At 35.7% G+C, this 18,686-nt stretch overlaps 1 protein-coding gene across 7 annotated transcripts in view; it reads right to left on the reverse strand.

The window, feature by feature from the left end:
• ATRNL1 (attractin like 1) overlaps positions 1-18,686 on the reverse strand; it is an 899,374-nt gene that overhangs the window by 439,819 nt on the left and 440,869 nt on the right. Inside the window, exon 26 of one of the 7 annotated variants that reach the window (XM_058298325.2) lies at positions 6,517-7,919. The exons of the other annotated variants lie outside the window; for them this stretch is intronic. Within the exon in view, the coding sequence (XP_058154308.1) occupies positions 7,889-7,919 (31 nt within the window). The 3' untranslated portion in view covers positions 6,517-7,888. Of the gene's footprint in view, positions 1-6,516; positions 7,920-18,686 lie in introns of those variants that run through there. 7 annotated transcript variants of the gene reach the window in all.

The raw sequence follows: 18,686 nt of genomic DNA on the forward strand, positions 1-18,686 counted from the left end.
AGATCGAACAATCATAAATATTTATGCTCCTAACAAGGGCGCCTCTAAATATGTGAGGCAAACGCTGGAAAAACTAAGTGAAAGAATAGATGCATCTACAATTATAGTGGGGGATTTTAATACACCACTATCAACTCTGGACAGAACATCTCAAAAGAGAATCACTAAAGAAACAAAACATTTGAACAGTATATTAGAAGAGCTGGATCTAATAGACATATATAGATCATTACACCCAAACACAGCAGGATATACATTTTTCTCAAGCGCACATGGAACATTCTCCAAGATTGACCATATGCTAGGCCACAAAGAAAGGCTTAATGAATTCAGAAAGATCGAAATCATACAAAACAATATCTCTGACCACAGTGGAGTCAAGCTGGAAATTTGCAAGGGACAGAGACCCAGACTTCACACGACAATTTGGAAATTAAACAGCACACTCTTAGAAAAACAGTGGGTCAAAGAGGAAATCTCAAAAGAAATCAATGACTACCTTGAAACAAATGATAATGATAACACAACATACCAAAATTTATGGGATGCAGCAAAAGCGGTACTGAGAGGGAAATTTATAGCCATAAATTCATATATCAAAAAAGAAGAAAGAGCAGAAATTGAAGAATTAACTGCACATTTGAAGGAATTAGAAAAACAACAACAAAGTAACCCAACAGGAAGAAGAAGGAAGGAAATAACAAAGATAAGAGCAGAACTAAATGAAATAGAAAATAAGAAAGCACTTGAAAAAATAAACAAGACCAAGAGCTGGTTTTTTGAGAAGATCAACAAAATTGACAAACCTTTAGCGAGACTAACAAAGAAAAAAAGAGAAAAGATGCAAACACAAAATAAGAAATGAGAAAGGTGATATCACCACTGACCCCACAGAAATAAAGACTATCATAAGAGGATACTTTGAAAAACTATATTCCAACAAAAATGACAATTTAGAGGAAATGGACAAATTCCTAGAAATACATAAGCAGCCCATACTGACAAAAGAAGAAATTGATGATCTTAACAAACCAATCACAAGCAAAGAGATAGAATCAGTCATTAAAAATCTCCCAACTAAGAAGAGCCCAGGGCCAGATGGCTTCACAGGTGAATTCTACAAAACATTCCAGAAGGAACTAACACCAATCCTATTGAAACTATTCCAAAAAATCGAAACAGAAGGAACACTGCCTAACTCCTTCTATGATGCCAACATTACCCTAGTACCAAAGCCAAACAAAGACACCACAAGAAAGGAAAATTACAGACCAATTTCTCTAATGAACCTAGACGCAAAAATACTTAACAAAATACTTGCTAATCGTATTCAACAACACATTAAACGAATTATACACCATGACCAAGTGGGATTTATTCCAGGTATGCAAGGATGGTTCAACATAAGAAAATCAATCAATGTAATACACCATATAAACAGATTGAGAGAAAAAAACCACATGATTATATCTATAGATGCAGAAAAGGCATTTGACAAAATACAGCACCCCTTCCTGATAAAAACACTCCAAAAGATCGGAATACAAGGAAACTTTTTGAACATGATAAAGAGTATATATGAAAAACCTAAAGCCAACATTGTTTACAATGGCGAAATCCTGAAATCCTTCCCTCTAAAATCAGGAACAAGACAAGGATGCCCATTGTCTCCGCTCCTATTTAACATTGTCTTGGAAGTACTGGCTCGAGCACTGAGACAAGAACCAGATATAAAAGGCATTCAAATTGGAAGGGAAGAAGTCAAAATTTCATTATTTGCAGATGACATGATCCTATATATAGAAAACCCTGAGAGATCTACAACAAAGCTCCTAGAACTCATAAATGAGTTTAGCAAAGTCGCAGGTTATAAGATTAATGCGCAAAAATCAGTAGCATTTCTATACACCAATAATGAGCAAGATCAGGAGGAAATCAAGAAACAAATACCATTGACAATAGTAAATAAAAAAATCAAATACTTAGGAATAAATTTAACTAAAGAGGTAAAAAACTTATACATCGAGAACTATACAAGATTGTTCAAGGAAATCAAAGAAGACCTAAATAAATGGAAGAATATTCCCTGTTCATGGATAGGAAGACTGAATATTATTAAGATGTCTATCCTACCAAAACTGATCTACACATTCAATGCAATCCCAATAAAAATCAACACAGCCTTCTTTAAGGAACTAGAAAAACTAACTATGGAATTTATTTGGAATAAAAAGAGGCCCCGAATAGCCAAAGACATATTGAAAAAGAAAAACGAAATAGGAGGAATCACACTTCCTGACTTCAAAACATACTACAAAGCTACAGTAGTGAAAACAGCATGGTACTGGCATAAGGAGAGACACACAGACCAATGGAATCGGATTGAAAGTTCAGATATAGAACCTCATGTATATAGCCATATAATATTCGATAAAGCCACCAAACCCTCACAACTGGGAGAGAATGGCCTATTCAACAAATGGTGCCTGGAGAACTGGATAGCTATATGCAGAAGAATGAAAGAGGATTACCATCTCACACCTTATACAAAGATCAACTCAAGATGGATCAAAGACCTAAATATAAGAGCCAAGACCATAAAGACCTTAGAAAGCAGTGTAGGGAAACATCTACAGGACCTTGTAATAGGAAATGGCTTCATGAATATCACACCAAAAGCACGAGCAGCAAAAGAACAAATAGATAAATGGGACTACCTCAAAATTAAAGCCTTCTGCACCTCAAAGGAGTTTGTCAAGAAAGTAAAAAGGGAACCCACACAATGGGAGAAAATATTTGGCAACCATATATTTGATAAGAGACTTATAACTTGCATATATAAAGAACTCATAGATCTCGAAAACAAAAAGATAAACAACCCATTTAAAAAATGGGAAAAAGATTTAAATAGACACTTCTCCAAAGAAGAAATACAAATGGCTAAAAAGCACATGAAAAAATGCTCCAAATCCCTAGCTATCAGGGAAATGCAAATCAAAACTACAATGAGATACCATCTTACTCCCATAAGATTGGCAGCCATGAAAAAAACAGTAGAATACAAATGCTGGAGAGGATGTGAAGAAAGGGGAACACTCATCCATTGCTGGTGGGAATGCAGAAGGATCCAACCATTCTAGAGGACAGTTTGGCAGTTTCTCAAAAAATTATCCATAGATTTGCCATATGACCCAGCAATACCACTGCTGGGTATATACCCATCAGATCTGAAAACAAGGACACAAACCGATATATGTACACCAATGTTCATAGCAGCATTGTTCACCATCGCCAAAAGTTGGAATCAATCCAAAAGTCCATCAACAGATGAGTGGATCAATAAAATGTGGTATATACACACAATGGAATACTACTCAGCTGTAAGAACCAATACACTACAATTGCACGTGATAACATGGATGAACCTTGAGAATCTTATGTTGAGTGAAGCAACCCAGGCATTGAAGGACAAATACTATATGATCTCAATGATATGAAATAAGTTAACTGCCTCAGAGAGCTAGAGTCTGGAAAAGTGGCTTACTGGAAATCGGGGGGTGGAGGAAGGCTGTGAGTTACTGTCTGTAGGGGTGGAATCTGTGATGAGCTGGGGGTAAGTATGAGCACAAAGAAGGGACAAAATGGGGGCAAGGGGTTACCTTCGGGTGGGGTTTTCTGGGTTTGAGGGGGGCTGGGGATGGGAAGAGGGGTAATATGGTCCAAGAAATAGGTGGGAGGGAGGGGCAACATACAAACATGGGAGAGTGCCAGAAGTTCATTGAGAACTAAATGTTGAGTAAAACGTATCAAAGTATAAGTAGGAGGGTTACCTGGTTAGGACGCTCAGGGGGTATGGTCTGATGCGGGACGGACTCCGGAGGGAATAGCTGAAGGCTCATTTTGCCAAGGTGGGTTCTACCATTGGGTGGGGTGGACCCATATCCTGGGGAAGACTAATGCCGTCGAATAGAGAGAACTGTATCTCTCGTGAGAAAGGACGGCTCCCAGGGCATTAGATTGGCAGGCGTTGTGGGCCCTAAGGGGAGGGGAAAATGGACGTGCAATGGATGGAACAAAGGTAAATAAGGGGGCAAAAGAGGAGTTATGTGAGAGTACACGAGGATGAATATAAAACAGCTAATATTACACCAAAAACATATAGGGGACGACAGACTAATAATGAAAACCATAAGACAAAACATAGGATAACTAAAAAATTTAGAAAACTGTACAACCTAAAGTATGGACCACATAGTAAGCACAAATGTTACCTTGTTTGAAAACTATAGTTTCGGAATCTGTACATCAGTTTCAGGAAATATGATATGAATAAGTTAAAAGATTATTGCTGTGGAAGGGAAAAGGTTTTATGGTGGATCTGGGGAAATACTGTATATTGTATATATGAATTTTGGTGATCTAAGACTCTTCTGAAGCTGGCATTATGTTGGGATTCACTTTACGGGAAGTTTTGTATCACAGAGTGGTTCAACAATTGCAGCGGAGGAACTGATATGGGATGTTATTGACAGGATATATATGGTTGACAGAGAGTTATACAGGGCATATGCCCAGGGTATATGGTAATGTCTATATATACTCATAGTGGAAACAATTAAAAACAACAGCTGGGGGGGTACTGGGCTCTTGGCCGGGGGGTCACTGTTGTGGGCCCTGGGAGAGCAGCGGCAATCCTCCAGGTGCAACGGCAAGAACCAGGAAGGAAGGAGGGCCCAACAGTGGGCTCTTGATACTAATGGCTACACTTTTGAGCCTATACACCTGCAATAAGAACAAGGCCTAGAGTAGCATTGTGCCTGGGGGTTTCCTCCTGACAGCCTTCATGTTACTCAAATGTGGCCACTCTCACAGCCAAACTCAGCGTGTAGATGTGATGCATTCCCCCCAGCGTGGGACACGACACCCGGGGATGAGCCTCCCTGGCACCGAGGGATCACTACCACATACCAGCTGAAGAAGCAACTAGAAAATGACCTTGAATCAAAGATTCAATGCGGAACAGCAGAATATACCTGTCTACATATAATAACATGACTTCGGGAAGCGGTTTGACCTAATGTAAGGGGGAAATGGAAAGGAGAAATGAGATTATAAGGCTGTGAGTCTCTAAAAAAGAGTCTGGAGGTTGTCAGAAGGAATACCCCTATGTACAACTGAACAGAGTCTAAGAGACAGATAAGGTAGATACAACCCCAGGTATTGGTTCTTTTGAGGGATAAAGAGACCCACGGGTTCTATGGTCATGGCAGAAGGGGTTCACTGCCATGACAGATGGCCCTTCTTTGGAGCTGGTGTTTCTGCGTGATGGAAATGGACTCAGAGGGGATCTCTTTTCACAAGACTTGCATGCTACTTTATTGGAATTGTAGTTGGTGCTGGGTTTAAGATATATGTAGGGGATTTGGATCTCTGGACTGATAATATGACACCCAGGCCCAGAGCCTCAACAGACTTCAGCTCCTACACTTTGACTTATTGGACTTACTCCACTCAGCTAACATGGAGTTGAAGAAGGTCAACCACCACAACATGGAGCCTAGAGTGTCTACAACTAGAAGAGGGAAGAGTGCATCCAGTACCCATGTGCAATCTAAGCCCTGAATTGACATAGGTGTGCAATGGACACAACCAATCCAATGTCCACAGAGAAAATGTGGAATGGGTGTGGGAACGGTAGCCATGGGGGCTGCTGGGTGTGGGGAACGGGAGGAAGAGATGAGATGTGGAGGCGTTTTCGGGACGTGGAGTTGTCCTGGATAGTGCTTCACGGACAATTACGGGACACTGTAGATCCCCCCAGGGCCCACTGGATGGAACGTGAGAGAGTCTGGGCTATGATGTGGACCATTGACTATGGGGTGCAGTGATGCTCAGAGATGAACTTACCAGGTGCAATGGATGTATCACGATGATGGGAGAGAGTGTTGCTGTGGGGGGAGTGGGGGGCGGGGGCGGTGGGGTTGAATGGGACCTCATATATTTTTTTTAATGTAATTTAAAAAAATAATAATAAATAAATATTTAAAAAAAAAAAAAAAAGAGAAAGAGATGTGACAAGGGAAGCAGGGACAGAGAGATTTAACATTGCTGGCTGGGAATGAACCAAGGAATGTGGTCATCTCTAGAAGCTAGTCAAGGTAATAAAACAAATGTACCACTAAAGCCTTCAGGAAAAAATGCTGCGCTGTAGATACCTTGATTTTTTCCCAGTGAGACCCATGTCAGACTTCTACCCTTCAGAACTATAGATAACTAATTTATGTTGTCTGAAGCCACTAGATTTGTGGTAATTTGTTACAACAGCAATAGAAAACTAATAAAAATATGATGAAACTGTTTTATATTAAAAAGTGATCAGACTAAACATAAAAGGGATAAGGTGAACATCTCTTTTTCAGTAGCTATTGATAATAATACATTATGGTAAACTCTGAATAGTGTATTCCTGATTTCTGAATAAAGAAAAGAAATCTATAAATGATACAAGTCTATGTAACATTTTCATTTGTTTATTAATAAGGGACTTAAGATAATATTTCATTGAAAAGAATCACAGTCTCAAAACGAAATACAATTTACGTAACTGCAATTTATATGATTAACGTCTTTAATATATGTACTTGAACATATGCCAAGTGTGGGAAATAATATTTATAAGTTCACATTTTACACGCATATATCAACTACTGAAGATACAGATAGATGTATGTGTATGTATGAAGTCTATGTGTATACCCACCTATGCTTCTGTTTTCTAGATAACTGGATATTTTAGAAGTCTGTCAAAATATTATGACACAATTATGTACCATATTCACATCCAAAACATTTTCTAGCCAAGAAAACATACATACATTTACACATACGTATATATCTTATACTTCTGGATTTTAATGAGTATAATTTAGTTTTAATAATTCAATTATCATAATTTAATATATGTATGGATCCATACAAATGCAAGACAATAGTAAAGGATAGTCTTTTCAACAAATGGTGAAAGGTTACCTTGTGACCCAGCGAATCTACTCCTAGGTATATATCCAAGAGAAATGAAAACATGTTCCCATGTAAAAATTTGTATATTAATGTTCATAGAATAATATTATTCACAATAGCCAAAAATGGAAACAACCAAAATATCCATCAATTAATGAATGAAGAAATAAAACAGTATATATCCATAAAACATAGCATTCAGAAATAAAATGGAATGAAGCACTGATGTATTCAATGACATAAATGAACCTGGAAAATATTATGCTAAGTGAAAGAAATCAGTCACAGAAGACCAAATATTGTATGATTCTATTTATACGAAATGTGCAGAATAGATTGATCTATAGATATGGAAAAAGTAAATTAGTTTCTTAGGGCTGGTAGGGGTAGGGGAGAAGGAAAATGCTAACAGCTTTGTGATTTTTTTTTGAGGGGCTGATGAAAATACTCTAACATTTACTGTGAAGTTGGTTGTATAACTCTGTGAATATACTAAAATGCATTGAACTGTATACTTAAAATAGGTGAACAGAATAATATATCAATCACTGTCAATAAAGTTACTACTAGGATTGTAAAAAAGAAATAAGCCCTCTCTCTTAGTTTCCAAGTTGCTAAGACAAATATCATGCAAAAGGTTGGCTTAACAAAAGGAATTTACTGCCTCATGATTTCAGAAGCTAGAAGGCTTGTTTCCTCCTGGGTTCAGTACCAATCTGTAGGGCTGGCAATCTTTGTAGATCCTTGGCTTTCCTATAACATGGCAATGACCTTTTCTTTCTCTTCCAGGTTCCATTGACTTCCAGTTTCCATTTCTGTCTTGTGGTTATCTTCCTGTTGCCTTCTCTACTGGCTTCCAGTAACAGGATTAAGACCCATCCTGATTCAGCCGTACATACCTTAATTAAAAATAACATCTTCAAAAGATCCTATTTATAAAGGGTTTGTACCTACGTAAGTTTTTCTGAGGTACGTAATTAACCTACCGCACCCTCATATTACAGTAAATTGATTTTCTTCAAGGGTCAAAGACATTCAATGGGGAAAAAACAGTCTCTTCAACAAATGGTGCTGGGGACAACCAGAGAGCCATATGCAAAAGAATGAAGTTGGAGCTGTTTCCATATCACAGCCAAAATTTAACTCAAATCATAGACCTAACTTTAAGAACTAAAATTATAAAATTCTTTGAAGAAAATGTAAGAGTAAATAATGACTTTGGATTAGACAAAGCATTCTTCCATACACCAAAAACATAAGTGATAAAAGAAAAGTTGATATATTGGAATTCATCAAAATTTTAAAAATTTATGTTGGAATCAACACCATTAGGAAATTGAAAATACAACCTACAGTATACAACCTACAGTATATAATAAAATATTTGTAAATCAAATAACTGATAAGAGAATTGTATTTATATTTTATAAAGAACATTTACAATTCAATAATAAAGAGATGGATAATTAAATTTAAAAACAGTTAAAGGATCTTGACAGACATTTCTCCAAAGAAGATATATAAATGGCCAATAAGCACATGAAGTGATCCTCACAAACATAAGCATAACAAATGTCTTTCAAGATAAAAATACTCAGACACATGGGAACAGAAAGTAACATCATCAACATGATAAAGACCATATATGAAAACTCACCACTCACAGTACATTGAATGGTATAAATGTGAAAGTCTCCACACTGAGGTCAGGAACAAAACAAGGATGCCTACTTTGACCACTGCTACTCAATACTCTACTGGAAGTCCTTGCCCGATCCATTAGGCAAGAGAAAGAGACAAAAGGCATTCCAATCAGAACGAAAAAAAATTAAAACTATCTCTATTTGCAGATGACATGATTCTTATATAGAAAATCCAACAGCATCACACAAAAAAACTATTTGAGCTACAAAGCAAATTCATCAGTGTTGCAGGCTACATGATTAACATGCCAAAATCAGTTGTTTCCATACACAGGTAAAGAATATTTGGAGGAAAACGGACTTTGGCCCAGTGGTTAGGGCGTCCGTCTACCACACGGGAGGCCCGCGGTTCAAGCCCCGGGCCTCCTTGACCCGTGTGGAGCTGGCCCATGCGCAGTGCTGATGCGCGCAAGGAGTGCCCTGCCACACAGGGGTGTCCCCACGTAGGGGAGCCCCATGCGCAAGGAGTATACCCATAAGGAGAGCCACACAGCGCGAAGTAGGGAGCAGCCTGCCGAGGAATGGCGCCGCCCACACTTCCCGTGCCGCTGACGACAACAGAAGCGGACAAAGAAACAAGACGCAGCAAAAAGACACAGAAAACAGACAACCAGGGGAGGGGAGGGGAATTAAAATAAATTTAAAAAAATAAATCTTAAAAAAAAAAAAAAAAGAATATTTGGAAATGGCAAATTAAAAAACAATTCCATTTTCAATGGCTCCAAAAATAATATAATACCGAAGAATAAATTTAAGCAAGGATATGAAGTACTTGTACACTGGAAACTAAAAACACTTCTGAAAATAATTAAATTAAATAAATTACAAGCTATCTCATGTTCAAGGAAAAGACGATATTAAGATGTCAATACCACCCAAAGTGATCTACAGATTCAAAACAATATTTAAAAATTACTAGCAGACATTATTGTAGAAATGGAAAACCCAATGCTCAAATTCATATGGAATCATAAGAGGCTGCAAATTGCCAAATTTAATATTGCAAAAGAGGTCAAAGTTGGAGGAGTCACACTTCGTTATTTCTAAACTAACTACAAAGCCAGTCATGAAAAGAGTGTGATGAGGGCACAAACATAGACATATAGACCAGTGGAATAGAATTGAGAGTACAGAAGCAAACCTAAACATCTATGGCTGACAGACGAGGGTGACACATACATAAATTAGGGAAAGAATTCTATCTTCAAAAATGGTGCTGAGAAAACTGTATATCCATTTACAAATAAATGAAGTGGAAACATACCTCATGCAATAGTCAAAAAAATAGATTTAAATCGATCAAGGACCTAAACATGAGAGATAAAACCATAAAAATCTCCGACAAAAATATGGTGGAAAATCTTAATAAACTTGGATTTGGTAATGTTTTCTTAGATGAGACACCAAAAAAGAACAAAAAGCAAAAGAAAAACAGAAAAATGGACTTCGTAAAAAAAAAAAAAAGTTAGTCAAAGGACACTATCAAGAAAGTAAAAAGACAATTCACAGAATTGGGAAAAATAATTGCTAACCATATACCTGATGGGGGGTTAATATCCAGATTATATAAATAACTGCTATAAAATCAACAACAAAAAGACAAATCAATTAAAAAATGGTACAAAGACTTGAATAGCTATTTCTCCAAAGACAATAAACAAATGGCCAATAAGCACATGAAAAGATGTTCAACATCATTAACACAAGAAAATATATGTAAAATATATAGAAAAAGAAATGAGAAGGAATTAAAATCTTTCACCAGGCAACAGGGTGGGGATAGGGGATAGAGATACAATTTGGAATGATGGCAATGCTTTGGTAATGTGTGGTGGTGATGATACCTCAGCATTGTGAATCTTAACTAACAGCACTGAAATATATATTTGAATGTGGATAAAGGCAAAATGCTAGGTTATATCAGGGGTTCTTAAATTTTTTTGTTCCACAGATCCCTTTGCCAGTCAGGTAAAAACTATGGACCCCTGACTAAGTCCATACTTTACTGAGTTATTATTTTATAAATATATCACACTGCACCAACATGTCCCCACAAGTATAATGTTTGTTTTTTTTTAAAATTTCAACTCAAGTTCACAGACACCAGGTTAAGAACCCCTGGGTTACATATATGTAAATAGAATAATTTTTTTTTAAGTCCATGAAACTGCACTACACAAAGAGTGAACCCAAAGTTACACCACAGACAACAGTGAATAGTACAATTATGAAAACATGCTATCATCAATTGTAATAAATGTACAACACCAACATAAGGTGTTAATAAGAACAGGGATATATTGGAATCCTGTATTTTATGATGACTGCTCCTGTTATCCCATAACATTTCTAATTTTAAAAAATCTTTTACTACAAAAGATCAAAGAACAAAAGATGTTTGCAATAGAGGAAATGAGGAGAGGAAAAGGTACAAGACCTACAAAAAAAAAAATGGCATTACAGTTGAAGCAAGTCCTGTTTTTAAGTAATTAACTTTAATGTAAATGGTTTATACTCTCCAATCAAAAGGCAGAGATTGCAGAATGGATGTAGAAGTGTGATCCAACAATATGCTGTTTACAAGAGACTCACCTTGGATCCAAGGACACAAACAGCTTTAAAGTGCAAGGGCGGAAACAAATATTCCATACAATAGTAATCTAAAGAGAGCTAGGGTGGCTATAGTAATATCAGACAAAGTGGACTTTAAGTCAAAACTATTACCAAGAAATAAAGGAAGTTTATATATTGATATAAGGATCAATTTATCAAGAAGATATAAACAATTATAAACATACTTGCACCTATCAACAGAACCCCAAAATATATGAAGCAAACATTGACAAAATTTGAAGGAGAAATATACAGTTCTACAATAAGAGTTGGAAACTTCATCATACCATTTTCAATAATGGATAGAATATGTAGACATATTGAACAACACTATAAATTAACTAGATCTAACCAACATATATAGAACACTACAGTCAACAGCAGCAGAATACACATTTTCCACAGGTACTTATGGATCATCTTCCATGACATACCATATATTAGGTCATAAAACAAGTTTCAACAAGTTTCAATAAATTTTAAGAGTGAGATCATACAAAGCATCTTCTCTGACCATGATGGTGGAGAAATCAATAACAAAAGGAGAACTGATAAATTCACAAATATGTGTAAATTAAACAACACACTCTTAAATAATCAATGAGCCAAAGAAGAAATGAGAAGGGAAATCTGGAAATTCTTATATATGAAGGAAAATGAAAACACACAAAAACTTATAGGATGCAGCAAAGACAGTGCTCAGAGGGAAATTTACAGTTATAAATGCTTATATAAAAAATAAGATCTCAAATCAATAAACTAATTGAATATTTTGAGAAAAAATAAAAAGAAAACTAAATCTTAAGTTATCAGAAAGAAGGAAATAATAAAGATTAGAGCAGAGATAAATGAATAGAGAATAGAAAAATAATACAGAGAAACCAAAGGTTTGGTTCTTGGAAAACATTAATAACATTAAAAAGTCTTTACCTAGACTAAGAAAAAAAGAGAAGAGATCCAATATATGAAATCAGCAATGAAAATGAGGGCATTACTATTGACCTGACAGAAATAAAATGGAATATAAGAGGATTCTATGAAAATTACATGCCAAAATTAAACAATATATATGATATGGGAAATTCCAAGAAAGAATGACATAAATTGACTCAAGAAAAATATAAAATCTCAACAAACCTATAACAAATAAACAGATTTGTCAGTAATCAAAAACCCTTCCAACAAAGAAAAGTCCAGAACCAGATGGCATCACTTGTGGATTTAATATATCAAATTCTAATATAAAATTCAAATTCAGACATATCAAATATAAAATTCAAATACATAAATAATTTAAGCTTGCCACTTAAAAGTCAGAGATTCTGAAATGTAAAACAAAATCAAACAGTATAAAGATGCATGTCATTTACAAGAAACACATCCAAAATACAATAAGAAAAACAATGAAAAGAAATGAAAAAAATATATTCCAGGCTGTAGCAGTTTGATATTATTGATGAATTCCAAAAAGAAATATTGGATTATGTTTGTAAACTGATCTTTTCCTCTGGGCATATTAGATTATACTGGATTCACAGGTTTACTTGATTAAGTAATTATGTAAACTTCTTGTGCCAGTAGGACATTGAGTCCCCACCATTTGGTGGCTGGGGACTAACAGGTAAAAGGCATGGTAAAGGACAGAGTTAAAAGTTTTTGATGTTGGAGTTTTGATTTTGTAGTTTGATGCTGAAGCCTTAAACTGGAGCCTCGACATGTAATCTCACAGAGGAAAGAGAAGCAATCCCCAGGAAGACAGGAACCCTGAACCCAGAGAGAAGCAAGAACTGTGAAAGGAGGAACCCAGGAAGCCTGAACCTTTGCAGATGTCAGCAGCCATCTTGCTCCAATACGTGGAAATAGCCTTTGGTAAGGGAAGTAACTTATGGTTTATGGCCCGGTATCTATATGCTCCTATTCCAAATAAATACCATTTATAAAAACCAACCGATTTCTGGTATTTTGTATTAGCACTCCTTTGGCTAACTAATACACAGGCATATAATAGCATAAAGAAAGATAGTATATTTAATAAACAAAATATACTTTTAGAGAAGAAGTATCGTTAGGAAAAAAGAAATCATTTGTGATTAAAAGATAAATTTACAAGAAGATATAATTTTGAAACACAAAAATTAAAAAGGAACACACAGAAAAAAATAACGTTTTATGTAACACATATTTATAAAACCAATAATAAAAGAAAACCTATTCTTATCAAGCATGTGAATCATTAATAAAGGATATCTGATAACCGAAAATATTTCAACAAATACTAAAATATACAGATCTTTCACTGACTGTAGAGAAATAAAATTGGATATCATTATCAAAGACATCACTAAAAAATCCCACCCTTTTGGAAATTCAAAAAGCTCTTCTAAATAATTCATGAGGAAATCATAATAGAAATGAGAAGATATTTTGACTTGAAATCCAATAAAAATACTATATGTCAAAATTCATGGTATGAAGCTGAAGCAGACTATAAAAGAAATATAAAAGAAAGTAAGTAGCCCTAAATGTATATATTAAAACTATACAACTAAAAATTAATGAGGTCGATCACACTTTCAAATCAAAGTTACAATAAACAAATAATAGAGTAACTCCAAAAAGTAGAAGAAATAAAAACAGAAAACAATGAATTATGAAACAGTGAAACAATAGTAAGGAGCCAAGAAACCAGCTTTTTGAAAGGACTCCCAAAACTGTCAAAGCTATTACATGACCTAGCAAGAAAAAATAAAATGAGACTAATATATGAGAAATTTTAAAAATATTAATATTGGAAAAATTTTGCCAAATTTTTGAATAAGAAGAAGTAGACAATTTTCTAAAATAAAATAATTACCAACTATATAAGGAAAAAATAGAAAATTTTAGTAGACTGATAAATATTAATAAAATTTAATCAGAAATTTAAAAATCAACCTCCCCCACAAAAAAAGAAAATCACAAGAAAAAACCTGATCAATTTCAAGTGCATTAATAGGTCAGTTCTACAAAACTTTCAAAGAACAAATAACCATATTATGACAACCAAAAAAATATGCTTCTCAGATCTCTGTCTATGGGGAGATAATGGAACAATGGTCCCTGTTACTGCAGTTTGAAATTCATCACTGTATTCATGCCAAGGCAACACTTCCCAAGGACTGCTCTCAGCCAGTGACTGAGTATGGCAGGGATAAAAAGTTGCTCCATTGTTGGGAAATGCATGACTTTTCTGATGGGCAAAGCTGGCTCAAGAATTCCCCATTGGCTTTTTCAAACTTTGATAGAACTGCTTGCAGTCTTTGGCTCTTGTATTCCTTCACAAAAGTCAGATCAGGATTATAGTCTGATGATACTCCCATAATTTCCCCAGCTCCTTCTCTCAGAGGTCTTCACCTTAACACATTTATTGCAAGTCTTATGCAATGTTGGTGTTTGTATCTCTGAGGGTTTGGATTTGCACAATAGATACAGAAAGTGGTCAGAGTAAAAGGGAGGTAACAGATATGGAACTGGCTCACTCTTTGGCAGGCTAATAGGACAACATCCAGGTTGTTAGGTAGGGCAGATATACTTTCTGGCAGATAGCAGTGGTTCAGTTCCTAAAGATTTCACCAATGTTGATCTGCAAAAATGTTCAAGTGAAGGAAAATACTGTTTCAGCTACACGATTCAGGACTTTAAAAGACATGGGAATACACTGAACAAAGAAAGTGGAGTTGACTGGTTACTACAATGTTGTATGGACAGCTGCAGAGGGATAATGGAATAATAAAGTCTATTTAATACACACTTAATGGCTAAATTATGAGAGCCAGTCTCTTTCATAGCTTTAAAAGAAGGCCTTCTGTCTGGCAGTGGAAAAGCCAACATGGATGAGCAGCAGGCTGATAGCCTAAGTTTTAGAGTTACAGAGCTCCAGAGATGATAAAAATGCTCAGCCAACACAGCTTTATTATGCAAAGGTAAAGGCCATGGTTGGAAAACCTTGAACTCTGAATTATGGGGTAGGGATATCAGCATGTATGCCTCTAGCATGTTGGCTCTACAGCTCTCCCACCTCCTAGCCCTCTGGAAATACAAAGATGAACCCTCTCTTTCCTAGTAAGAACTAACACTCTACTTTGTTAGAGGAGGAAGCAGATATCTCTCTCTGCTGAGGCAACAGGTGCTTTCTTCTGAGTCTGCCACCAACCTCCTCTCCTGGCTGCCAGAGTGATAACTAAGATGAAATCACAGAATAAACTATCTGGACCTGATAAGGGAGAAAAGAGATTATATACTGAGTTGCAGTAATTAGCTAGCGTATATGGGGATGAGCCAGAGGAACTAGACAGGAATTGGATTTTGACTGATAGAGGTGAATGGAATATAAGGCCGGATAAGCAAGAATTCATTGATCTGGGTGCATATTTTCAGAACCACAGGAAATTTAATACCTTACTGAGGACTCCAGGGAATGGGGCACACTTGTGGCTGGAGTGACTTTTATAAGCCTGGAAAAAGCAACAGCCAATGCAATATGAAATACAAAATGCCTGAGTTGCCCTGCCAGATGGCAGAGAAAAGAATAAAGAGGCTGAGAGAAGGGAATATACTGGAATGGATATAGTATTATATAAAGCCAGAAAAACCACCAGAAGTTTATGTTCTGTGGGTAGTTCCAGAGAACATAATATTCACCAAGGCCATTAGGAATATATTGACGAGAATCACTAAGCAGTACTAAAAAGTTCAGTGTCGGTGTTCTCTTGCAGACAACAGCTGACAACAGGAGAGACAGCCGTAGAGCTGGGTTTGTTAATTACTATGAAGATGATATGTCCTAAAAGTAAGAGAGGCCAAGTGCCAGTGCTTAAGTGCCAAAATCCAGGGGCCACAATTACTGTAAATTGTTGTAATGATCAACACATAGGAAGAGCAGATAAGGAAGTTTCACCCAGAGTAGTGTGGATGATTAATAAAGTATTCTATTGCTCAGGGCAAAATAGGTGTGTGATCAGTCAACAAAGTGCTACTGAATATATTTTATTTATTTTATAATTCTTTTTAAGGAATGGAGTATCAGGAGGCTGAGGTTTGTTGCACCAATAAAAAGCCATGACCTCTCATTGGGTTCTCATTCTTGAGATCCTTTCAAATCCAGAATCTAGTAACTGAACAGGTGGCTGATTTCATAGAAGGAAGGACCTTGTCAAATATATAGAATTATCCCCTATGTCACCCATCTCACGTGCACTACTACCCTTACCCAGCTTGCACTTATAGCCACATGGGCCCATAAAACCAGCTGAAAGAGAAGGAAAATGTCCAAGCTAGGCTTATGGGTAGGTAGGCTCTGTGTAGAATGCAAGCTGAAAATGGATGAGAGCTGTATTACAGTCACATTCAGGGATGGCCCAGAAGTCAGTAGCAATGGGAAATCTTCTCTATGGGTGAATCTGCAAAGTGGTACATCTAGTCAAATAATTTGAGTGGAAGAAGAAATGGTCCAAGGTAAGAATATATATAGATTTTTGGGCAATTGCCAAAGACTGGCCATCTGACCAGGGGCCTGTAAAGAAATGGATTGGAAGATTGGAGACAAGGAGTTCTGGGTTAAAGGCATGTGAATGTTGGACACATTGGAGGGGCACAAAGTACCAAGATTTTATCGCAGCTTAATGCCTAGCAGAAAGCATCCACCATAGAAGAGTCACTGAAGTACCAAATAGGCAAAATTACGCAGCCAGATGATCCATTTTTCCCAAACAAAGCTGATAAATTTGAGTACAAGGGAATTAAAAAAAAGATTTTAGAAAAAAGTTATTTAAAGCAATAATTTAAAGGCATTTACTTTAATTAGTTTTATATATATGTAGCAAATAATTCCAACGCCATCATCAAAACATTTCTGAGGGAGAACACTAGTTATTGCATCCACCTGAAAGATACAAAACTGAATTTCTTTAAAAATAATTCAGACTTTTCAGATTCACATGGATGTTTTTCCATTTACATACCAGAAAATCTCTTTCAATTTTCTAATCATTCACCACATTATACCATAGACTCTAGCATTTTGAAAAATGTTATATATATAAAAGGACTCAGATTTAGAGAAACTAGGTGATTCGAGGAATAGAACCAATAGATTATATGTATATGTATATTAAGAAATTTACTTTAAGGAATTAGCTTGCATGATAGGGGAGTGGCAAATCTGAAATATGTTGGCAGGCCGGTAGGCTGGAAACTCAGGCAAAAGTTAATATTTCAATCTTGAGTCTAAAATCTGTAAGGGAGTCCAAGTAGGCTTAAAACTCAGAGAGCAGTAGAAGGTGTACTCTAAAGGCAGATTTCTGCCTCTTATCACATGACGTTCTTAAAATGGCAGAGAAAGGTCAGGTCCAAGTCAGGCTATGTCTATAAATAGTCTCCGTGGTTAAGCTGACACATTCACCTCTGTCACCACTAGGTTAGCAACAAAAATAATAGTGGCTTGATTGAAGTGTGCCAATAAATACTGATCTTTTAAAACTCTCTTAAAATTTAGCAGTGGCCTTATTAAAAAAAACAAATTTCAAAATATTCTGCCTATTCTAGTTCTTAACAATGTTAAAAGTGTGACAATTTTAAAGCATTCTAATTTACATTTCACTACTGGAAAGAAATTTAAATGACAAATAAAACCATCAAATATATTTTATCCCACACAATAATTAGAATATTTTATTTCATTTTGCCAGTGATGAAAGCCTAATAAATTAACATTAACTTTCTTTTACTTAATAAAAGAGCTATTGAATTTAAATATGTACACACATTCAAAAGATTAAAAGAAAAAACTAAACATATTTAGGTAATTTGCATATTTATTCAGTTTCGTGAATTATTACTGATAGCTGAACTTTTTAGTGCATTTTCATCCACACTATTCCGCATGAAAAATAGCTTTATTTTTAATGTATTAAAAAAGCTTACTCAATTACAACTTCTAATACTTTCCAAAAACATACTGAAACCTAATTAATGACCTTAAAAATCCATTTATATTCAGTACAAAGTCATAAAATGTTAAATGTATGTCAAATATTTTTATCAAATTTTACTTTTAAGAGAGAATTTTAAAGTATGAATAAACTTTACAAACATGTTAGTGATAAATTGTTCTCTTAAAGGCCTTCACATTCTGGGAATTATACCTTTTAGGGGACACAGACAAACTTGATTGTGTTTTCAAAGGAAAGTGATCAAAATGGCAAAGATTTTGACAAGAGGAGTGGATAAATGAACAAGGAATGAGTAAACTGGAGAAAACAGTTAAAAAATCTGAAGGACTATATATGCAGAAGAAAGATTAGGATTTTTTAT

The sequence above is a fragment of the Dasypus novemcinctus genome, chromosome 6 (assembly GCF_030445035.2).
Source record: "Dasypus novemcinctus isolate mDasNov1 chromosome 6, mDasNov1.1.hap2, whole genome shotgun sequence".
NCBI classification, from domain to species: Eukaryota; Metazoa; Chordata; class Mammalia; order Cingulata; family Dasypodidae; genus Dasypus; species Dasypus novemcinctus.